General features: G+C 52.9%; 2 protein-coding genes across 3 annotated transcripts in view; one reads left to right on the forward strand and one right to left on the reverse strand.

Moving 5' to 3' along the window:
* Positions 1–443: 443 nt before the first annotated feature.
* RHOBTB2 (Rho related BTB domain containing 2) lies at positions 444–20754 on the forward strand. The gene is made up of 10 exons (XM_010365392.1): positions 444–728; positions 5085–5286; positions 6031–6134; positions 6616–6801; positions 7384–8402; positions 8649–8767; positions 11192–11342; positions 15312–15400; positions 16256–16361; positions 17848–20754. Exons 2-10 carry the CDS (start codon positions 5095–5097, stop codon positions 18063–18065), a joined length of 2184 nt encoding a protein of 727 aa, XP_010363694.1. The 5' UTR covers positions 444–728; positions 5085–5094; the 3' UTR covers positions 18066–20754.
* Positions 20691–23608, reverse strand: part of TNFRSF10B (TNF receptor superfamily member 10b) — a 51179-nt gene continuing 48261 nt past the window's right edge. For both annotated transcript variants that reach the window (XM_010365391.2, XM_010365390.2), the window contains one exon: positions 20691–23556. In XM_010365391.2, the coding sequence (XP_010363693.1) occupies positions 23243–23556 (314 nt within the window). In that variant the 3' untranslated portion in view covers positions 20691–23242. The remainder of the gene's footprint in view (positions 23557–23608) is intronic.

Here is a 23608-nt window from a genome sequence, read left to right on the forward strand (position 1 = left end):
ACCGGCGAGCCGAGACCCTCCTCGCTGCGTCCCTGCTGGAGGGGCGGAGGAGCGCGGGCGGCGGGCGGGAGCGGTGCGGCTGGGCGGGGTCTACGGAGCGTCCAATCCCCTTCTTCTCCCGCCCGCCCCCTCCCCGCCCCCCGAACGCTTTCCACCAACCGCGCGCAGCAGTGGGCGGGGCCCGTCACGGCCGTCGTCTTGGGTGCGATTTTCTTCTCCCCCCTTTTTTACCCTCCCTTTTTTTTCTTTTTTTTCCCCTATCCTTTTTTTGTGAATGAAAAAAGGAGGTCGCGAGCGGTCCCTGGGACTGCAGCGCCAGGTGTCTTCGCGGCAGCGCCTTCGCCGCGGGCCCGGGCGCGTAGCGGCGGCGGCCTCGCCCCTCTCCCGGCGCCCCTGCGCGCCGCCTGCAGCCTCCGCAGCCCGGCTCCGCGCGCCGCCGTGACATTGGGCGCCCGGGGCGCGGGGCGATGCTGATCCGGAAGGGGCAGCGGCTGCAGTGCAGCGCGCGCGTCCGCTCCTGGGCCCACGTCCGGCCTGGGCTGCCCTGCCGGAGTTTCTGAGCGGCCGCGAGCCGGCCGGGAGGCTGGAGCCCAGCAGCAGCGCGGCGGCGCCGGCGTCGTCCCAACTTGCAGGCGCGGAGGGACCCTCGACATTTCACTAAAATGAGTGTGCTCAGCAGGAAAAGATGTGTTCCTCACGCTAGAAGCCACCCCGTCACATGTAGTGGTGTAAGTAGATGGCTGCTCGCGGTTATGGCGAGGTGGCCAGCAGCCCTTGCAGACGCGCCGCGTCGCCCTCCCGGCCCTGCTGCGCCCCTCGCTATGTTTCCTGAGCCCCACTCTTCCCTGGGCTCTGGCTCCGGCAACTGGGTTCAGAGGGGCTGGAGACTAATCCTTTCCGGTGTTTCTAGGGAAAGGAAGATGACTTGATTGCCTCGGCATGTCGTGCCCCTCCCCCTTCTCGATGTTTAACAAATTTTAAATTTCTGTTTTGTGTGTGTGCAGAGTAGCGTGTCAGAAAAAAAGAAACACGGTCCAGAGTGGTGGAAGTGATTCTGTTAAGAAAACAAAAACAAAACAGCAGTGGAATTGGGGTGTTTTGCTGGCCGTTCTGGAGCTGGTTCTTTGAACTCAACTCCATTGCAGTCTATGTAACTGAGTTCTGTGAAACTATTGGGGAGATCCTTGGCGGTGTTTGGTGATGTGTCCACATTTTAGGTTTGAGGGGGCTTATCCCGTGTTTAGGCTTGTATTTCTTTAATATGACCATTCAGGGTCCCTTTGGGCCTTGCTTTCTGTTGGATCTGCATGGGGCTTCTTGCAATGCCAGCGACCCCCGTGGGAGCCTCCCAGAATTCGGAGTCCACTCTCTCTTTGTTCTTCTCCTTCCAGTTTTCCCTTCCAACCCATCTCCCTTGATTTTACCTTCATTTTCAGGATTTTCCTCCCTTTCCCATTTTGTAAGATGATGTGGGATATTGGTTGCTAGGAGACAAGCCAGGCTCCCAGGGAGATTCTGTTGTTTCCTTGACAACCAGACTAGGGCAGCCACAGATGAACAAGCCTCCTATCAGCTGTGGGATGGAAAGGGGCCCTTTCTGAGCTCTGCAAAGAGTGTGTGTAGGGGTGTGGGGGTGGGACTGGGAGTGCACGAGGTTTGTAGCTAATTTCAGCACACCTTGGGTTTTGGCTTGCACCAAGTACAAAGAGCTGGGAGAGCGGTGGGCAGGAGGCTGTTTTTGGAGAGGGGCACAGGGATCATGGGACAGGGATGGAAGGAACACATACCAGTGACTTTGCGATTGTCATGGAAGAGGAGTGAGTTGGGGGTTGTGATGCCCAGGGCCGGGTGGTGCAGAGGTCATAGTTTATGGAGGTTGATTGAGTGGGGATGAGGCAATTGAGGGAGAGTCTGGAGTCACGGAAGAAGAGAGAGCCGGAGGGAGAGGGGAAGTTGAGAAGCTCAGTGAGTGGGCTGTATCACCATACATCAGCCATGATACATCAGCAACATCCTAGGGCAAAAATTGTATTACTCTTGGCACGGTGTCTCCAGGATAGGATCCTCATTTAAGACAGGCCTGATTAGACTAAGAGTTTTGCCGGCTGAGTTGGGCCAGTCTGTATCTTAAAGAGAGATATAATTACACATATAGATATGCAATCTAGCATTATATAATACCACATTACATAAGAAGACAAACACCTCCTTTCAGCCCAGCCTCTCTTGGCACAAATTATCCATGGTTCAGGAGACTCTTCCAGTACCTTCATACCCATTTCCCAGAGGGGGAGACTGATATCCAGAAAACTGAAGTGACTTGCCCCTTCCTAGATAGGACAGTGAACTTTGCCAGTCAGGCAGTTGGGACAGGGTAGAAAGGGTGAGATGATATAAATGGAGAGGCAGCTGAAGGACAAGCCGGGGATGGCTGAAGGGGCTGGGGAATGGATGGAAGGGGTCGCGCAGCTTGGGAAGCAACTCAGCAGGTCTGGTGTCTAAACTCATGGCACAGTATTTGTCAATTTCCACTTGTTGATTGGCTGACCCCTGCTTGACCCTAGAGGTGACATAGCACAAGGGGTGCACCAGCGTTTTCATCACAAAGTAGCTGAACTTGGCCCAGCACTGCTCTGCTGGTGTCTTGGCATTATTCTCATTGTCAAGGTGCTCCTGCATTTGAGAACCGACACCCCTCCATTATGCCTCCTCATTCCCCCGCTTCGGTCTACAGACCTATATGCTGCGAGAATCGAAACTTGAGAAAGAAGTTCTTTTGGCTCTTGGGTTTTAATCTTTATCCTCCAGCTGCACATATTTTGTATTTGGGATTGTATCTGTTTTGGTATTCGCTTGACAAAACAGAAACCACAGCCCAGGTGCCACCTCCTGGTGCCAGCACATCCCTCAACTTGAGACCAGGAACTGTGAAAGTGGGGTTCCCGGTCCTCAGCTCAGGAGAGAGAATTGGGAGGAGGAAGCCTATGGTTAGAATAACAGTTCTCTGGGCCAGGCGTGGTGGCTCATGCCTGTAATCCCAGCACTTTGGGAGGCCAAGGCGGGCAGATCACTTACGGTGGCTCATGCCTGTAATCCCAGCACTTTGGGAGGCCAAGGCGGGCAGATCACTTACGGTCAGGAGTTCGAGACCAGCCTGGCCAACATAGCGAAACCCAGTATCTACTAAAAATACAAAATTAGCTGGCATAGTGGCACACACCTGTAATCCCAGCTACTTGGGAAGCTGAGGCAGGAGAATCACTTGAACCCAGGAGGCGGAGGCTGCAGTAAGCCAAGATCATGCCACTGCACTCCAGCCTGGGTGTCAAGAGCAAAACTCAGTCTCAAAACAAAAGCAAAAACAAAAATCAGTTCTCTGCTGAGGGAGGGTGAGGAGAGACAGGGGATGATACAGTTTCCCTGGAGACCGCGAGGGCACTGCATGGAGACCTCGTTGAAGGGTCCAGATCCTGTACCATTCCAAGAAGGAGGAGGAGGTTGTCTCATTGAGAAGTCATTGCTGCACTTTTTGCTTAGGTTGCTGAGATGCATCCACTCGCGCGAATCCCAGTTGCTATCGTTACTTGGATATTTCGGTCTGCATCCCTGCATGCTGGCATCCAGTTACAGCCCGGCAGGAATGGAGCCTCCCTGTTGCTGCTGGTGGCCTGGCTCTGGGATGGATGGCTCAGCAGCCAGGGTGCCTGGGCAGCCTCCAGGACTCAGAGCTCAGTCTTCCTTGGCCTAGGAGGGATGACTCTGGGTGCTAAAGCCCCCCCAGACAACTTTCATACACACAGAGAATGTGAGTGGGGCGGGCAGATGATGCTGGCGAAACCAAGCTTCCTAATAATGCCAGCCCTGCCCTTGCTCCCTAATCCTAGGAGGGTGGATGCCGAGGCCAGGGCCTCCTGGCGACAGGTTTTTAAACACTAACATGACATTTGACTACAGAAGTGCTTTCTGTTTGTTCATTCAAGCCATCCCTCTCTGGAGGTGGACAAGCCACTTCCTCTCTGCTCAACATCGAAGGCAACTGAAGCAAGAATTTGCCCAGAAATGTAGGCTCAAGTTTCTGATCCTTTGCTTCCTGGCAACCCCATCACCCAGGTAGCCAGTTTAGTGAACATCACCCAGGAGTGCCAGCTGCCTGGGATCTTCAGCCTGAGAATTGTCCTCCCTAGGAATGGGAAGGGCAGAAGAGGGTGGAGGTGGATCTCACTCTCTCTGAGGCTGGGGGCAAGGTGCCGGGAGGACAGCCCCGTGTCGGGGAAGTAGAGGCCCATTGGCCACTGACTGTACCATCACAGGCCTGTGGTTCCCCTCACCCCCATCTCAAAGCTGGACCCATAGCTGAGCATGACACATGGGCAACAGGACAGACCCAGAGTAGAGAAAGGGAGGCCCCTGGCTGGTCAGGTGCATCCAGGAACCTCCCCATCCCAGAGAGGCTGGGAGGAAAAACTCTTGCATCTCCATAAAGGGGGCTGGGGTCTGGGGTTGAAGGATGCACTTAGGCAGGCTAGGGCTTGGAAATCCACCACCACCAGAGAGGGCGAGGGAAGGAGTGGAGGCCGGGAGAGCCGCTGCCCAGTTCTGACAAGTCCATTAAATTTTAAAGTGCTCTGCCCCCAGGCATGCTGGGAAGGGGTGGGGACCTGGCCGACTCTGCTTCTCTCAGCTGTTTGTTGTTCTGCTGCCACTGCCCTGCTGGGGAAGGAAGAGGAGAGCAGATGAGAAGTGAGCTGCCCTCTCTGGAGAGGAGACAGGGCAGGGCCTCGGCAGGCCCCACTGGTGATCTCGTGAAGGTCTCCTCCATCCAGACGCACAGCTGGAGGATGGTGGGAGCAGGAAGGGGACAGGCGGCCCATCTGGTGGCACTGCTCCTCTCAGCCTGAATGGGCTTCTGGCCTCTTGGACCCTCGCAGAGCTCTTGCCCAGAACATTGCCCGCCCCTTCTTCCTCCTGTCAGCTCCGGGGCTTGCAGAAGGGCAGCCTGACTGAGGAGAGCTGCGGGTGCTGGCCCTGGCCCATGGCGAGCTGGCATGCCGTGCCATCCTGACCGCCTCCCTCCTCTCCCTCAGGTCCCGTTTAATGGATTCTGACATGGATTATGAAAGGCCAAACGTAGAGACCATCAAGTGCGTTGTGGTGGGGGACAACGCCGTGGGCAAGACTAGGCTCATCTGTGCCCGTGCTTGCAATGCCACCCTCACCCAGTACCAGCTGCTGGCCACGCATGTGCCCACAGTGTGGGCCATCGACCAATATCGTGTGTGCCAGGAGGTAAGGCTGCAGGGCTACCTGGCTGGGGGTCCAAGCCATGAGTCTGGGCTTGGGGGCTTCCTGAGGCACAGCTTGGTATCTCCAGAGCTCACAGGAGCCCTGCAGGGGTGGGACAGGGTGGGGTAGGGGCAGCTGAAGAGGAAGGAGCCCCTGGAGAGAGGTTTGAGCCAAGCCTGCCCCAGGGGAGCGTCTCTGGCTGGTTGTGTTTTCAGGGACTGAACTGGTGCCTGAGACTCCAGCTTTGTCTGGGGTACTGCATTGTATGTAGTCACATCCCTAAGTAATGGGGAGCACTGGGGACTGGGACTTGGAAGAGATACAAGCCGAGAGAAGCAAAGAAGCTGGCAGCTGATAGTGAAAGACCAGAGGCTCCCAAACATGCAGTTTGCAGGGAAAATGAGGAACAAGGGTCAGCTCCCGAAGAGGCCCCTTCCACACCCATAGTCGTCCCTTAGGTTCTGTTCCACCTGCTTAGGGTCTCTTCCACCCCCTTAGGGTCTCTTCCACCTGCTTAGGGTCTCTTCCACTCCTGGTCAGCTTGGAGGCCACGCTTGTTATTGATTCTATGTAGATTTCATGTGGATGAAAGTTGTGCAGGATGCATAGTGGGTGATGCCGGCCCTGTCCCTCCATCCCCGGTGCTGTCTGGAGCCTCCAGGTGTCAGCCGGCGCCTATCCTGAGCTGGCACACAGAGGACCCCAAAACTGCTGCCTTTGAGTCCCACTCTTCCTCCCCTGTCCCAGGTGCTGGAACGCTCCCGAGACGTGGTAGATGATGTCAGCGTCTCTCTGCGCCTCTGGGACACCTTTGGAGACCACCACAAAGACCGTCGCTTTGCTTATGGGAGGTAGGGAAGGCCTCTGGCCGCCTGCAGAGAACCAACAGGGTGGGTTTTTTCCTGCTTTTCCCAGGAACCAAACACCTCTGTGAAATTTTGGCTGGCAAGAAGGAGTGGAGAAAACAGCTCTGGCAGAGCCTCATGGGGGCTGGGGCAGCTGGGGCAGTGAAGGGAGCCTGGGCCTTGGATCAGGAAGCCTGGATTGAGTTCCAGCTCTGTGCCTAGTAGCTCTGAGATGATGTTTCTCAGTTGGAAGTGGTAAAAATGGCCATTTCTAACTCACAAGATAGCTGTGAGGCCAAAACAAGTCTTGAGCTCTAAAATGCCACATAAATTGGAGGTATTGTAATTGTACGTTTTGTGTAAGAGCACGTGAGCAGATACCTAAACCAGGTGTGGGAGTGTATGGGGCTGGGGTGGGACAGACGTTCCAGGACCAGGTCAGCTACTGCTTGCTTCTCTGCTTGTAACCTTACTCTCCCACCTGCAGATCGGACGTGGTGGTTCTGTGCTTCTCCATTGCCAACCCCAATTCCCTCCACCATGTCAAGACCATGTGGTACCCAGAAATCAAGCATTTCTGCCCCAGAGCACCTGTCATCTTGGTGGGCTGCCAGTTGGACCTGCGCTACGCTGACCTGGAGGCTGTCAACAGGGCTAGGCGACCCTTGGCTAGGTAGGAGGTGCTGGTACCAAGGAGACAAACAGGGATGGATACCTCACCATGGCTCCCTGCTCAGCCCTGGGGGAATTCCACTGAGCCTTATGTCTCTCCCTCCATTTGGAGCAAGCTTGCATCGGGAGTCAACAAGCATGCTCATTCATTCATTCATTCATAGACCTGTTGCACACCTCTGGTATGGGCAGTGCTGTGTAAAACACCATGAAGAAAGACAAAGAGGAAGAGGTGATATTTGCATGAAAAAGTCCTATAATTTTGCTGAGGGATAAACTAAATATGTGAGCATGTTAAATATCCATGTGAAGCATTGCCTGCTAATTGCCAGAGAGGCAGTGCTGTCACGACTTTGCACTGGAGCGGTCACTGGGGCCTGGCATAGTAGGGAAAGCTTTCTGGAAGAAGGAGGGCTTGGGGTGGACCTTGAAGGAGCTTGATGGGATTTGGCCAGACAGAGCAGGGCAGGAGTGGGTAGGGACTGGCACCCAGATCCTGAGCAGAGTCCCTCCAGCCTGTGAAAGAACAGGCAGCCTCTCTCCACCACCAACACAAGCTTGGTTTCCTTCTTGAACCCACCAGGCCCATCAAACCTAACGAAATCCTGCCCCCAGAGAAGGGTCGGGAGGTGGCCAAGGAGCTGGGCATCCCCTACTATGAGACCAGCGTGGTGGCCCAGTTCGGCATCAAGGACGTCTTTGACAACGCCATCCGAGCTGCACTCATCTCCCGCCGCCACCTGCAGTTCTGGAAGTCCCACCTCCGCAACGTGCAGCGGCCTCTGCTGCAGGCACCCTTCCTACCCCCCAAGCCACCGCCCCCCATCATCGTGGTGCCCGACCCCCCCTCCAGCAGCGAGGAGTGCCCCGCCCACCTCCTGGAGGACCCGCTCTGCGCGGACGTCATCCTGGTGCTGCAGGAGCGGGTGCGCATCTTTGCCCACAAGATCTACCTCTCCACCTCTTCCTCCAAGTTCTATGACCTGTTCCTCATGGACCTGAGTGAGGGGGAGCTGGGGGGCCCCTCGGGGCCAGGGGGCGCCTGCCCAGAGGACCACCAGGGCCACCCTGATCAACACCACCACCATCACCACCACCACCATGGGCGAGACTTCCTGCTCCGAGCAGCCAGCTTTGACGTATGCGAGAGCGTGGATGAGGCTGGGGGCTCCGGTCCTGCTGGCCTCCGTGCTTCCACCAGCGACGGGATCTTACGGGGCAACGGAACAGGGTACCTGCCGGGCAGGGGTCGTGTGCTCTCTTCCTGGAGCCGAGCTTTTGTGAGCATCCAGGAAGAGATGGCAGAAGATCCTCTCACCTACAAATCCCGGCTGATGATGGTGGTGAAGATGGACAACTCCATCCAGCCGGGGCCCTTCCGGGCGGTCCTCAAGTACCTGTACACGGGGGAGCTGGACGAGAATGAGCGTGACCTCATGCACATTGCCCACATTGCTGAGCTGCTCGAGGTCTTTGATCTCCGCATGATGGTGGCCAATATTCTCAACAATGAGGCCTTCATGAACCAGGAGATCACCAAGGCCTTCCATGTCCGTCGGACCAACCGGGTTAAGGAGTGTTTGGCAAAAGGCACCTTCTCAGGTATGAAACATGCTTGGAAGGCGAGGGGGTTCTGCATTGGTGCTATTAGCATTGCCTGTCGGTCTTAGCTCCTGGTGTCCTGGAGCTGCGGCTGCCATGCTCTTGAAGCCTGGTTTTCCCCAGCTGGTAGTGGGGTTGTTACATGCCCCGAATCTTCTGGGTTTAGTAGGAGGCTCCATGGCTCCCCTTGGGGCTCATTCTCCCACCTTCTTTCATCGGTCCTCCTGTGATGCTTCTTCTGGACAGATGTGACCTTCATCCTGGATGATGGCACCATCAGCGCCCACAAGCCCCTGTTGATTTCCAGCTGTGACTGGATGGCTGCCATGTTCGGGGGGCCATTTGTGGAGAGCTCCACCCGGGAGGTAAGGCTGAGGACACAAAGCGGGAAGGAGGGAGTGAGACATTGGCACCCTTTACATCTGAGGCACTGCCATTCAGGGTACTTTCTTCATCACTGACTTTGTGCTAACCACAGGGTGATGGGCCCAAGAGAGGTTTATGAGGTGGTTCCTGGAGCTAAGGATTATGCAATACACCAGGAGAGGGAATTACACTAACACCTCAACGTAAGAGTTTAGAAAGCACTTTCGGTTCATCATCTCATTGAATTCACACACAACTTACACATGTGCCGCTCCTACCATATACTTAGGAAAGGGAGCCCCTGAGAAGTTAAGTGACTTGTATGAAGTTGAAAGTAGAGTTAGGACTTGAACTCAGGACTTCCATTCCTTGGCTCTTTACATTGTACCTTACTGCCTCTCTGACCCACTTGAAACAACTGGATCCATCACTGTTTTAAAAGGTAGGTTTTATTATTATCGAGGTATAGAGAGGCCCACAGATTGCGAGATGGCTGTCATTGATAAGACAACTTGTTACAGATCCCAAGAAGACGGGGCATGCCACACCACCATGGCTGGGGGTCACATGGGGAAGCTCTGGGGTCAGTCAGGAGGCAGAGGGTTTCCATGGGAGGGAATGGGCGAGGCAGGTTGATCAGGTTTGGGATTAGTTGGTTTGAATAATGTTAGCAGGCTCTGGGGCCTGGGGGCTGTCTCTCGTTGTCTGTCACCTGGCTCTAGGGGGATTCGGGGCAGGGGAATAGTGGCCTGGAATGTGAGAGCCCATAGGGGAGGTGGTGGACTGTGGGCTCTGGATTGGTTGGTTTGCATATGAAAGGCACGCTTGCAGGCAACTCCTTCACTGTCTCTAGGACCTGGCCAGCCCTGGGGAAGGCAGTCCCTATAGGGCCAGCAAGGCTTTAGTTGTCAAAGCATCAAAATACAGAAAATAGGCCTAGGCGGTGGCTCACACCTGTAATCCCAGCACTTTGAGGGGCTGAGGTGGGAGGATTGCCTGAGCCCAGGAGTTTGAGACCTGCCTGGGAAACACAGATACCATCTCCACACACAAAAAAAAAAAAAAGAGAGAGAGAGAGAGAGAAAGAAAAGAAGGAAGGGAGGGAGGGAGGAAGGAAGGGAAGGAAAAGCATACTTAGTAGAACCACCTGCCCCTCTAATCAGTGCCCCTCCAGCTCTCATGATGCCACCACTTTCTCATGTACCTAGACTGGAAACTTAGGGTTGGAAGAAGCCTATCAATGTGTCCTTAGAAATATTCTCTTAGGTTTCGTCTCTCTTCCATTCCAAGCAGAGTAGCCTGGGCAGTAGCCCTTGGTGTGCTCTGAACTCTTGGACCTCAGTTGCCCATCACTGAGTGTCGAACCTTGTAGTTAACGAGGTTCTACTTCTTGCAGGCGCGTGGAGTTCTGAACATCCACACAGTTTTCCCTGCTGTTCTGTAACTGCTTCTGAGCGCGCGTGTTTTTTTCCTTCTGCCAAAAACCCTCTCAGCGCCAGTCTCTTAGGAAGTGCTCACCAAAGGCTTGAATGAAAAACAGAACCAAGCACGAGGCTGCATCACATCCCGTGATGGGGAGTGTGCATTTTCTAAGATTTCTGGGAAGGAATTACTTAAGGAAGGCTAAGTGGAAGCTGTGGGAGTTGGTCTCTGAAGTGGGAGTAGGATTTGGATATACAAAATGTGAGACTAGGAACTCTTACAGGCCCCAGGGGCCTGCCAGCCCCAGGCACTTCTCGGTACTATAGACGCCAGCTTTAAAGCTCTAGCCAGTTCCCAGCACAGCCTGGAGAGCCTGATGTGAAGGCAGTTTGTGTTGCAGCGCTGCTCTCAAGAGATCCTGGAGGCCCAAAGCAGCAGCTTTGAGCAGACAGAAAGAAGTCAGCTGCCATGGGTCTTACTTATTCTGTATCCCACTTCTGTTCCCTGCAGGGATGGGAGGGGCTGGGGTGTAGGTTGAGGTGACCAGAAGGCCTCCTTCAAGCATCCCACGAGCAAGAGCGGCTTCCAGAGGGTGCCAGTGAGTAGTATCCAGGTCCCTTTGGAAGAATTTAGAAGCTGGACGCCATGGCTTGTGCCTATAGTCCCAGCCACTGAGGAGGCTGAGGCCAGAGGAATGCTTAAGACCAGGAGTTCAAGACCAGCCTGGATGGCATAACAAGACCCTGTTTCTAAAAATAAACACATAAATGATAGTAGAGTCCTGTACTCTGGTGCTGTAAGCAAACTGGGGCTCGGCACAGGTTGTCGCTCTAGGGGCCAGATGTTGGGGTCTTCTTAGCAGATACACACACAGCACAGGGAAGGCTGCCTGTCTCAGGGAGCCCGGGTATGAGGGCCAGAGCTCTTTCGTTTCTCAGGGCTGAGTTCCTCTTCTCCTAAGCAGGACCTCATTGCTATCCGCTCACTACTTCCCGCCCCAGGTGGTGTTTCCCTACACAAGCAAGAGCTGCATGCGGGCCGTGCTGGAATACCTCTACACGGGCATGTTCACCTCCAGCCCCGACCTGGATGACATGAAGCTCATCATCCTAGCCAACCGTCTCTGCCTGCCACACCTGGTTGCCCTCACAGGTAACTAAGCAGCGCGCCTGGGGACCTCCCCGCGGGAGAGGCCAGGGAAACCCCAAGGTGTGATGTTCTCCTCTTACCTCTCTCCTCCTGGAGGACAAGCCGATGTCCAAGGGGCTAAGCATACATGAAATGGAATCTGTTAATGGGCACAAAGTTCTGGATGAGGACATAGAGTGAAGAAGGGTGTGTGCGGGGCCTGTTTGATGGGGTCACCTGAGAGGCTCTCTCCAAAGGTGATTTCAGCCCAACAAAATGGAACATAAGTCTGGGCACAGTGGCTCATGCCTGTAATCCCAGCACTTTGGGAGGCCAAGGCGGGTAGATCACTTGAGGCCAGGAGTTCAAGACCAGCCTAGCCAACATGGTGAAACCCCGTCTCTATTAAAAATATAAAAATTAGCCATGTTTGGTGGTGGGCACCTGTAATCCCAGCTACTTGGGAGGCTGAGGCAGGAGAATTGCTTGAACGCGGGAGGTGGAGGTTGCAGTGAGCCGAATTTGCACCACTGCACTCCAGCCTGGGCGACAGAGCGAAACTGCATCTCAAAAACAAACAAAAAGTGGACCATGACAGTGCTTTATGGTCTTTGCTTGACTTCACTTGGACAAGCTTAAGAAGTCAAAAAAGAATAGAACACAATTCCCACATTTCTGCCCTGTGGTTCTCCTCCTTCTTCCTTTCATTTTCCTTCTTCTTCTTTTGCCCTTTTTGCTTCTTCCCCTAACTTTGACATCACCTTCTCTTCCTCCTTCTGAAACAGCACACAGACATCCCTGCCACTCCTTAGTCCCTGCATGGATTGTGCGAGCTGGAGCTCAGCTTTTAGTGTGGACCAATCCCAGGGGCTCTCTGAGGTGGAGCAAGAACTGAGTCATGGGGGAAAGCTGGTAGCAGGCAGTTGGGGTCCAAGGAGCCAGGGAAGAGAAGTGGTACTCATGGGGTGAAGGGAGCCTGGGGCCAGAGACCCAAGCAGGCAGACGGCTCTTGTTCATGTTAGAGTTGGCATTTGAGTTGGTGGTGGTGGTGGCATGGGTACCAGTGCTGGTGTTGATGCCGAGGTTAATATTCTTGCATAGGTTGGGGGGCAGAGAGCAGATCCTCACATACTGAGTTGAGGTTCAGGGAAGGACCCAGTGTCAGAGCTGCTGGGGTCCAGGCAGATGATCAAGATCGGGGTTCGGATATGAGGGAAAACAGCAATCCTCTAAGGAAAAATGAATGATGAGGTGGGGCTGGGTTATGGAAAGAAGGCAGAAATCATTGATCAGAACCAGAATATTAAGAGCAGAGGCTGCAGAGGGAATCCAGGGTCCCCAGAAGGGGATAAAGGGGACTTTGGGGCAGATAGTAAGAGAGGCTTCTAAAGATCCCAGCTACAACAGTGTATCTTTTATTGCTGTCCATGAAAAAATGATGTGATCTTCCCAGAGCACATAAAACTTCAAATTCCTAGATGGAATAATTCCACTTTTAAAAGACTGTCTCCAGAGAAATGACCCAAAGGGGAAAAATGCACAAAGTTATTTCTAGAGGTTCATTTCATCATGGCAGGCAGTTAGAAGCAAGTCAGAGAAAAACCGTTGGTTAAGCACACACAGGCAGTTTTCACATGGTAGTCATTAAAAATGTTAAACTGGACTGCTGCGTGGAAAGGCTTATTGAAAATAATGTTAAGTAACTTTTCTTGAAATTATCGATACACACTAGGGAACATATACAAAAATGTTTATATCTGCCTTATTAAGGATCAGTGGAAGATGCCAAGTTTGATATAATTGGCGATGGTTTAAGTTTTGTGAGATATGCTTCCTGTGAGGCCATTAATTCAAGCTGAAAACTTTTATTCAGTAGAACACAAATACGTAAAAGCACATTAATATGTTCAGGTTACTGAATTATTATCGTTATTATGTTTTTTTTAGAGACAGGATCTTGCTCTGTCACCTAGACTGGAGTGCAGCGGCCTGATCATAGTTCACTGCAGCCTCCAATTCCTGGGCTCAAATGATCTTCCCAACTCAGTTTCCCAAGTGGCTTGGACTATGGGCCTGCCTCATCACACCCAGCTAATTTTTAAATTTATTTTTATTTTTTATTTTTGACAGAGTCTCACTCTGTCACCCAGGCTGGAGTGCAGTGGTGCAATCCTGGCTCACTGCACCCTCTGCCTCCTGGGTTCAAGCGATTCTCCTGCCTCAGCCTCCTGAGTAGCTGGGACTACAGGTGCACGCCACCACACCCAGCCCATTTTTGTAATTTGAGATGGGGTTTTGCCATGTTGGCCAGGCTGGTCTTGAACTCCTAACCTCAAGTGATCCACCCGCCTTAGCCTCCTAAAGTGCTGGGATTACAGGCGTGAGCCACGGCACCCAGCCTAATTTTTAAATTTTTTGCAGAGATGAGGTCTCACTGTGTTGCCTGAACTGGTCTTAAACTCTAGCCTCAAGTGATCCTCCCATCTCAGCTTCCCAAAGTGCTGTGATTACAGGCATGGGCCATCAAGCCTGGACTAGTTTAATGAATTATTATAAAGCAAAATGCCTTTCTAATCATGACCTATGTCAGGAACTAGAATCTTGCCGGCCACCAGAAGTCCTCTGCCTCTCCCTCCTCTCTCACAGACTCCTCTCTCCTCCCTAAGAGGAAGCACTTTGCCTAGTACTCCTTTTTTTTATGTTACTTTTTATGGGTGTATTTCCTTACTTTACTTTATAGTTTTATCATCTAAGTGTGTGTCATTAAACACTACAGTATGGTTTTTTACATTTTTTTTTTACTTTTTAAAATTATTTTTGGAGATGGAGTCTTATTGTCACCTGGGCTGGAGCATAGTGGCATGATCTTGGCTCACTGAAACTTTCACCTCCCAGGTTTAGGAGATTCTCATGCCCCAGTCGCCCGAGTAGCTGGGATTACAGGCACATATCAACACGTCCAGCTAATTTTGGTATTTTTAGTAGAGACGGGGTTTCACCACGTTGGACAGGCTGGTCTCAAACTCCTGGCCTCAAGTGATCCACCCGCCCTGGCCTCCCAAAGTGCTGGGAGTATAGGCGTGAGCCACCATGCCTGGCTGGTTGTTTGTTTTTGAAGTATTATTATGATCTCTTAGATCTGAACATTCTTGATTGGTTTCAGTTAATTGCAGTTATCCTCACTGAAGCTCAAATCCTGCACTCTTTGGCTTGGCTCGAGTCTTACGAGCTTCCTCTGTATCTGGAATGATGGGATGTTCTAGGTTCCTCTTGAACGTTCTGTGCCCTAGACCTGGAATCAGCCATTTCTCCAGGAAGTCCTGGTTTCTTGTGTTAGAAGTGGAACTGGTATTTGTGTGCACTAGGAATGCTCATTGTACTGGGAAGACTGTTGTTTCTAGGGCTTTTCTGTGGGCAGAGCTGGGAAAGATATTGATGTTTTTAAAGATAAGATACCTCATGAGTTTATACTGGTGCTTCTAATTAAAATTCAGAACCAAGGGTGTTTACTTCTTCAATATAAATGTTTTAACTTAAAATGCAAGGTTAGTACACAATTCGTTACAAAATGTAAATTAAAGCAAACAACTAAACTTAACTCCTAGTTCTCACTCACAGTTCTCAGCCTTTTTCTGTGATCAGCAGACATGAGGTTTCACACACTCTCCCTTTGCTATCAGAGGCTGGTTCTGTTGGGAAGTTTGACCCTTCCTGTATCAGATTATGTCTCGGGACATACGTAGTTTGAAAAATCCTCTTAAGATAATTCTAATGTCCTCCTACTCTTCCTACCCCACCCCGTTGAGGTCTTGCTCTCCTCCCTGGGGTCCCCCTGGTGGCAGCAGACTTCATAGCCTGAGGCCTTTCCAGGCCTGTGAGGACCTGCCCGGGCCCTGGTTTTCCTTGCCCTGAAGTGAGCTGGGGGACGTGGGGGGACAGGGTGAGCGCAGGTCATGTGCTTCTTCAGCTGATTGGTGGCCGTGTGTGTCACAGAGCAGTACACAGTGACCGGGCTGATGGAAGCGACCCAGATGATGGTGGACATCGATGGGGACGTCCTTGTGTTCCTGGAACTGGCTCAGGTATCATGGCAGGGGAGGGAATCTACAACAGTCTCAATTCTACACTCTGCCTGCCCATTGGCTGTGAATGGGAAGGGGTGGAAGGCAGTGTATGTGGGAGAACCTATCATCGGACTGGGCTCTTTGTGCAGAGCCCATCTCCTCCTCCATGCCAGGAAGCAGCTGGGGAACTCCCTGATGTACCCGGAGGGGAGCTGGCCAAGCAGGGAAGGGATGAGACTTTAGGCAGCAGTAGGGCTGGGGAGGGAACCCCAGGCTCAGGCTTACACATGGTTGCTGCCTGCCTGAGGTCATTTAAGGGGCAGTGAGGACTCTCCATCTGAAATTAACCGCCCACTCCCTTAATCCCAAACAGACAAGCCAAATCTCTCACACTGGCCTTCACAGTGCCAGAAATTCAGTCACCAAAGATTAGCGTGTGGAGTGGAAGCATGGCTCACGCAGGGCTTGCAGACACCCCTGGGAAGGCAGCTCCCTCAGCTCATTGTCAGTGCCTTGGTACAGGCTGCCTTGGTCCTGGATGCGGAGGAGAGGGAAGTCACGTGGGGTGAGATCTGAGGAGGGCAGATGCAGTATGAAGCCACCACATAGGGCTCTGAAGTCTGCAGCGAGGATGCCGGGAGTGGGCAGAACAGAGGTGAGATGATGGCGGTGCTGGCGGTGGCACCAAGGAGCCTGAGGCAGCATCATCCTTCTCAGTTTTGTGTGGCCTTGCCTCTGGCATAGGCTGTCTAGGACTGCAGGGCCTCTGCCCACCCTGCACCAGAGCTTCAGCTCTGAAGGCAGCTGGAGGTGTCCATGCAGACCCTCTCCCCTGGGGATTTCAGTACAGATGCTCTTCCCTTCTGTCCCCAGTTCCACTGTGCGTACCAGCTGGCCGATTGGTGTCTCCACCACATCTGCACCAACTACAACAACGTATGCCGCAAGTTCCCCCGAGACATGAAGGCCATGTCCCCAGGTGAGCATCAGGGCCAGCCCTGGCAGTACCTGCTGCCCTCCTCTTAGGGGTCCACAGCTCCCACGTAATCCCAGGGACCCGGAGGCTGCCAGTGATCCTTGACCTTGGGTCTGGGAGCAGCCTGCGAAGGAGCCTCCAGCCAAGCCAAGGGGCCCCAGGAAAAGCGCTGGCCTGGAGGCTCCTCACCCTGCCTCTCTGGCTTCTCATTCTCAGAGGTATGAAGAGGACACTGGACTACAGTTGGTAGATTTCAGACTTTTCTGGACAGAATACCATAATAAGAAACACATTTCATCTTGTGACCCAGGACACATACAGGAAAATATATACATCTTTTTAATCATGCTCATGGCCCACTAAATTGATTGTACAACCCAGGAATGGGCACAGGCCACAGCTTGGACCACCCAGGTCTGGGCATCCTCCGAGGCCTCCTGTCTCTTCTTGATTAATTTCTTAGGCCCTAGAGCTCAACAGGAACTGCACAGCCTCCAGGGAGGGGCATCCCTGGCCTCCCTGAGGGGTCTGCCACTCTTTCCATGGGGACCTCTCTGGGCTCCCTCCGCACTGCCGTGACCCTCCTCCCTGCTCCATGTTTTTGCTGCATGCTGCCAAGTCTTCACCCCGATCTCTCCTTTTCACTACTACAACCCTTTAAAAAAAAAATTATTTATTTTTTTGAGACAGTCTAGCTCTGTTACCCAGGCTGGAGTACAGTGGCATAATCTCAGCTCACTGCAACCTCTGCCTCCTGGGTTCAAGCTATTCTCATGCCTCAGCCTCCCGAGTAGCTGGGATGACAGGCACCCACAACCATGCCCAGCTAATTTTTTTGTATTTTAGTAGAGACGGGGTTTCACCATGTTGCCCAGGCTGGTCTCAAACTCCTGACCTCAGGCAATCCATCTGCCTCAACTTCCCAAAGTGCTAGGATTATAGGCATGAGCCACCACACCCAGCCTAGCATTTTCTTTCTAAAGCACAGGTCCAATAGCATCACTCCCTGGTTCCAGACCTTCCATTGAAACAGTAGTCTTCCATGGCCCCCCATACCCTGCAGAATAAGGCCAGCCGTTCCTCTGGTCTGCTGCTGTGTCCTGCTGTGCCCTGACTCCATATTCCCCCTCCGAACCTCAGCTCTGGCCAGACACTTCCACTCTCATCCCCTAACCATGCTGGCTGACATTCGCTTACCCCTTCTCCCTTATCCTTCACCTCTGTCTGTTTCATTCCCAGTGCACAGGCAGCCCTTGTTAGATCGCTCCCGTCTTTGGAAAGGAACTCGGCTTCCCCAGTGCTGACTTTCAGCCCCACTTTTTGGGCACTTTGCTTGCCTCAGGGGCTTATGTGCCGTGGGCCACGGGAATGTGTTGGGGGCTGGGCTGGGGGCCTGCTGCAGGCCTTGTGGTGGGGTGGGGCTGGTGTCCCACCCTCCTCTTGTCCCTCTGCCTCCTTTCTAACCAAACTGCACTGTTCTCTGTTCCAGAAAACCAGGAGTATTTCGAGAAGCATCGGTGGCCACCTGTGTGGTACCTGAAGGAGGAAGATCATTACCAGCGGGCACGGAAGGAGCGTGAGAAGGAGGACTACCTCCACCTCAAGCGGCAGCCCAAGCGGCGTTGGCTCTTCTGGAACAGTCCGTCCTCCCCGTCCTCCTCGGCAGCCTCCTCCTCATCCCCGTCTTCCTCCTCGGCTGTGGTCTGAGATGCTGCCACCCTCTTCTGACCCTGCTGCTGTTGTCCCCATCCGCCCTCGCCCCTCTGCTCTTCCGCATCACCCCATCCACCTTACAGGGACTGGGGGCCCACGTAACCAGGACCCACAGGGTGCAGCTCTTCTTACCAGCCATCGTGGCTCAGCCAGAGAGGAGCCGAGCCCTGTGGAGCAGAACGGGAACCACCTGCAGTGGTTCCCAGACCCAAAGCAGGGCAGGAGACAACTGCTTGGAGGAGCAAAGAGCTCTGGCATTTTCTCTCTGGGTTTGAGAGCCCTAGAGTCAAAGGGAAAGCCTCCCAGCCTCGAGGGCTTCTCTGTGTGTCTTGGTTGCTGCTCTGGCCAGGGAGGCAGAAGTGATCCTCGAGGGTCCTGGCCCTATTGGCCATGTCTTTCCACTGATGGACTTGAGTGTTGCATTTGTTTTGTGGACATTTCCACACGAAGTCTACTCACATCCTTACTGGAGAAGTCAGGGTAGAAATTGAGCCTTCAGAGCCCAACTCAAGGCTTCTACATCCCGGGGTCCAGCTGCAAAAGGCCAGACATGGAAAGGCCTGCATCCTGCCAGCATCCCTCCGTCCTGGGGGCTGTGCTGGCACAGGCCTGAGAATGGGGACAGAGGTCATTCGGAGCTCCAGGTCTGGAAGCAGTGCCTCTTGGTGCAACAAAAAACTTCTCCCTCACCCCTCCTTTACCCTCAGATTTGGAGATGGGAACCAAAGAAAGCAGCTGGGACAGGTGGAGAAGGAAGTAGGAATGAGTGCACAGCGACCCCGTGCTCCTCAGGGCCCTCCCCTGCCTCTGGGTGGCACTGCTTTTTATAGGGTGGGGCAAAATTAGCAAAAAACAAAACCCAACAACAACCAAACTGAAACCGAAACAAAAAGTCACCAACCAACACTCTGTCCTCTATCCCTCCAAAGAATGAAAATCAGAAAAAGCCCCTGCCTAGGTCACATTTCTATAAACAGAGGCCCCCATGATGAGGAGGTGAAGATTTAGAGGTTGCAGAATCGACTTCAATGCCTTTCAAGAAAGGACTCGGTACTTTGACTGCGGAGGCCCTGACCCTGCCAGCTGGCTCCGAGGGTGGCACAGGGGCCTGGCCTCCAGAGGGCTGGTGATTGAGGGGCCGGGGCTGGCAGCAAAGAGGGGTTTGGTCTCTGGGCTCAAATGGCACCGGACTCTTGCCTTTGCCCATCTGGAGACTGCAGGCTCCCTTCCTTGCCTTCAGAGGATCACCCCACAGGGTGCTTATGGTGGGTGTTTTTGGGGGGGCTGCAATAGGGGCCAAAGGTCAGGGGAAGGGGCACGGCCTTATTACTGCTGGGGTGGGATAAGGGGAAGGAGAAGAGGGAGAATGGAGCAGGAGGAAAAGCAGGGTTGGTCTAGAGAGGAGGATGGCGCGGCTGGAGGAATGTGGGGGATTGAAACTAGCTCCCAGCCCCCATGGGGCAAAAGCTGGGCCACAATTGCCCCTTTCTGTTTTCTAACCCCGACTCAAATTTCACTACCCACACCCTTTTTAGGTGTAAAAATGGAGTCCCACGGAGGAGGGGCAGAGCCAGGAGGCAGTGGGGCTGTGGGCTGGGAGCTCAGGAGTCGCCTCGCCTGAGAAAGATGTTCTAGCTGAGAGGGCCTGGCCCAGGGGTGGGCTCCAGCAAAACGCTGGTTAGGCCTGGTATAGAGCTAACCCGAAACAAAGGCAGCCGACAGGACCTAGTGACCAGAGGTTAAATCCCCATCAAGAGAGAGCAGGCGACTGGAGGACAAGCGGCTCTAACCCAGGGGGGAGCCTTGTTGTCCAGGCCCAGGCTCCTCCAGGACTGTGGCTGCCTCCCCTCCGCGGCCTCCAGGGCGGCTGGCTGGAAAGCCATGCGTGTGCTGCCCTCTACAGGCTGCTCGGCCTCCCTGCAGCTCAGCGCAGCCCAGGGCTCGAAGTGAGGCCCAAAAGCCCACGGGCAGGGCAGCGGGGACGGAAGTGGGAGCCTGGAGCATCACCTCTTCTCTAGGGAAGGTGGACAGCGTTGGGGAACGCCTGGGCCTCCCAGAAGCTGTGGATGAGGGAGAGTGGGTCCTCCAGGGCAAGGGGAATGGGAAATAGGTCTAGGTGCCTGCAGGGCTGAGCAACCTGGGTACCCTGGTAGGGATGCAGGGAAGGCCGGGGCAGAGAAAGTGAAGTCGGCCCAGGGCTGTAGGAAGCCGTAGGAGAGTGACCACGGGACTCCCTGAGAAACAGGGCCGGCCCCCCAACTTAAGGGACCCACCGCCCCTTGCCCAAGAGCTGTCGGAACCAGATGCAACCCGGCAGCCCAGAGAACCCTCCTGGGAGGCTGTGGGTAAACCAGACCAGCAGACAGGTGTCCCTGTCCCCAGAGGGAGGAGCAGGCAGGAGAGAGAGGGGAAGGAAGTATGAATCCCAGGCCCCAGGAACCTAGCTCTTTGAACTCCAGAGAATTCCTGGATGCAGGAAAACACCCCCAGCAGGCCAATCCTGAAAACAGGGGAGGGAGGAAGGAAGGAGTCCCAGCAGGAGCACAGCCCTGACCTCCTGTCACTCAAAAGCCGATTCACAGGAGGGGAGGTTGGGGGGCGGGAGACAAAAACCACACCTTTTTATATAAGGTTTCATATTTAATTTGGTCATGAATTCATAAATACATATGTATTTTGTACACAATGTGCTTCCTTGTATTGTTTGTACTATAACATTTCAGATAGGGACCTTTGACAGGGCAGAAGCATGAAAGGACGCCAACCATGAGTGACATACTGTAAGTGGCTGTCCTGTATAACATGCTATTTGGCTGGGAATATAGCAAAACCTAATGTAACTAAACAACAAAACACCCCAATTATTTCATGTTGTCAGGAAGCTTACTTTAAAAGAATAGCTTGGCCTGGCATGGTGGCTCACGCCTGTAATCCCAGCACTTTCGGAGGAAGAGGTGGATCACCTGAGGTCGGGAGTTCAAGACCAGCCTGACCAACGTGGTGTAACCCCGTCTCTACTAAAAATACAAAAATTAGCCAGGCGTGATGGCGGGTGCCTGTAATCCCAGCTACTCTGGAGGCTGAGGCACGAGAATCGCTTGAACCCGGCGAGCCAAGATCACGCCGTTGCACTCCAGCCTGGGTGAGAGAGTGTGATTCTGTCTCAAAAAAATAAAAAATAAAAAAAGAATAATCTTAAACACTGATAAGGCTGACACTTTAGATGCATCTTCAAGGAAGGCCTCTGTGGAAGGGACAAGGGAGGTGGGACCAGACTGGCTCCCTCCGAGCCCTGAGGCTGAGCGTCCTGCACAGAAGGCGCAGCAAAGGCAAAGACCAGGAGGTAGCAGCAACTAGAGCATTCCAGAAGTGCAGGGGACAACGCGTGGGACGCCAGATGGAAGTGGGATAGGATGGAAGTGCAAAGACCAGAAAGGCCACCCCCTCCTAAAACTCCACGGACACAACAGTCTGAATGTGTGATCTTCAGGCAATTCCAACTTTGTCCCAGCCAAACCAGTCCCGGAACAAAACTACACACAATGCCTTGAGACAGAAAAGACCAAAAACTCCTGGAATGACTACCTGCATAAATGATCCTGCCATGACTGAAATACTGTGGAGAAGGGTTTGTTAGAAAGAGGCTGAAATGGTTACTGAGGTCTTAAAACAATAATAGAACAGGACACAAGAACAAAACCTTAATGCATCAACCATTCTAGGTCCTGTTGCCACAGTGTTTAAGAACTGATATTTCTGAGATGAGTCGGATGCTTACAGAGGGGCCAAGCTCCTCAAGTAGGGAATCTGTACCCTAAAATGCAACTCAGTGGCTCAGGGTGACAGATCACCAGAAGCGAGCTGGGCCATCTACTCCTGAGATGGCAACCATTTCATACAACTCCCAAGCACCATCTATTCTTCCCCCTTGATGCCATGGCAGACGTGGGAGACAGATTTTGTCCTCTCTCTTGTGAACCCAAACAGGGCTCAAGTTCACTACATTCACTGGAAATAGGATATGACATAGACCCTATTTGTTGTGTGTGATCTAACCCGTCTGCCTCAGTCCCAGCCTGTCCATAGATGGCGGCTACAGGTGCAAATGAGACGGCCCAGGTAGGGACCAGTCACACACAGGACTTCACATGGATTCAGTTCTCTTTGGTCCCGACTCACATGTAAACAACTACATATAAATAATACTCATATACTTGTAAGGTTGTCCAGTTCAAAAGGCTGGCCCTTTAGAAGTTGCCAGTCATTGAAACCAAAGTACATCTGAGGGAGAACTGGAACCCAGACAGTGACATCTTACAGAGGACTTTTTCTTCTTCCCCCATTGTACATCTCCTCAGTTTATGTTTACCTAATCCATTCACATAACTATGTAAACAAGTACATTTACTAAAGTTTCTTCATATTCATAAAATAATCACATACAGAATTATAAAAGTAGAAAGGTAAGGCCAGGTGCGGGGGCTCATGCCTCTAATTCCAGCACTTTGGGAGTCTGAGGTGGGCGAACTGCTTGAGTCCAGGAGTTCAAGACCACCCTGAGCAACATAGAGAGCCCCCTCATATCTAGACAAAATACAAAAAATTAGCTGGGCGTGGTGGGACATGCCTGTGGTCCCAGCTATTTGGATGGCTGAGGTGGGAGAATTGCTTGAGCCTGAGGTCAAGGCTATAGTGAGCAAAGATTGCACCATTGCACTCCAGCCTGGGAGACAGAGTGAACCACTCCCCCTGCCCCCGAAAAAAATTCACATCATATAGTGTCAAGTGAAGTTGGACATCAACTGCGTAGATGTTAAGGCAGATGCATCTTGCAATGTAGCCCACATAAATAAATAAAGCGTTTACATTAGGATAAAGTGCTGTAAAGACAATAGGACATCCCAAACCCAATCTCAAAATATACACAAACATAGAATGATCTAGATATTTACATAGTGTTCTTGTTATCACATTCCGCTTATAAAAATAATTCTACGTGCAGTGAAAAAGTCCCAAGATGTTCCATCCACTGGGTGATGTTGGATGGGAGAGTGTCGTCCGGTACCGGTCACGTGACAATTGTGGCAGTTTCCTACTGGCTGGAGTCCAGTTGGGCTTTTTCCAGAAAAAAGGTAACTAGGGAAGGTCCGATTTCCTCAAGAGATTCACACTCAGGACATGGCAGAGTCTGCATTATCTTCTAGATACATGAACTTTCTGGAGCTCAACAAGCGGTCCTGAATCTTCTGCTTGGCAAGTCTCTCTCCCAGCATCTCCAAGGCATCCAGCAGGGTGTTGACAGAGGCGCTCCGCCCGGTTTTGTTGACCCACTTTATCAGCATCGCGTACAAGGTGTCCCTGGAGCTTGCTGCCTCAGCTTTGGCCACCTTTATCTCATTGTCCGTGAGGCCCAGCTGCCTCACGAGCGGCTCCCAGGAGTCAAAGGGCACGATGACTGCAAAGTCATCGAAGCACTGTCTCAGAGCTGGTGGAGAAAGCCACAGAGACAGCCAGGTGAGTTGGGACTCAGAAAGGGC

Source organism: Rhinopithecus roxellana, chromosome 9 (genome assembly GCF_007565055.1).
Source record: "Rhinopithecus roxellana isolate Shanxi Qingling chromosome 9, ASM756505v1, whole genome shotgun sequence".
NCBI lineage: Eukaryota > Metazoa > Chordata > Mammalia > Primates > Cercopithecidae > Rhinopithecus > Rhinopithecus roxellana.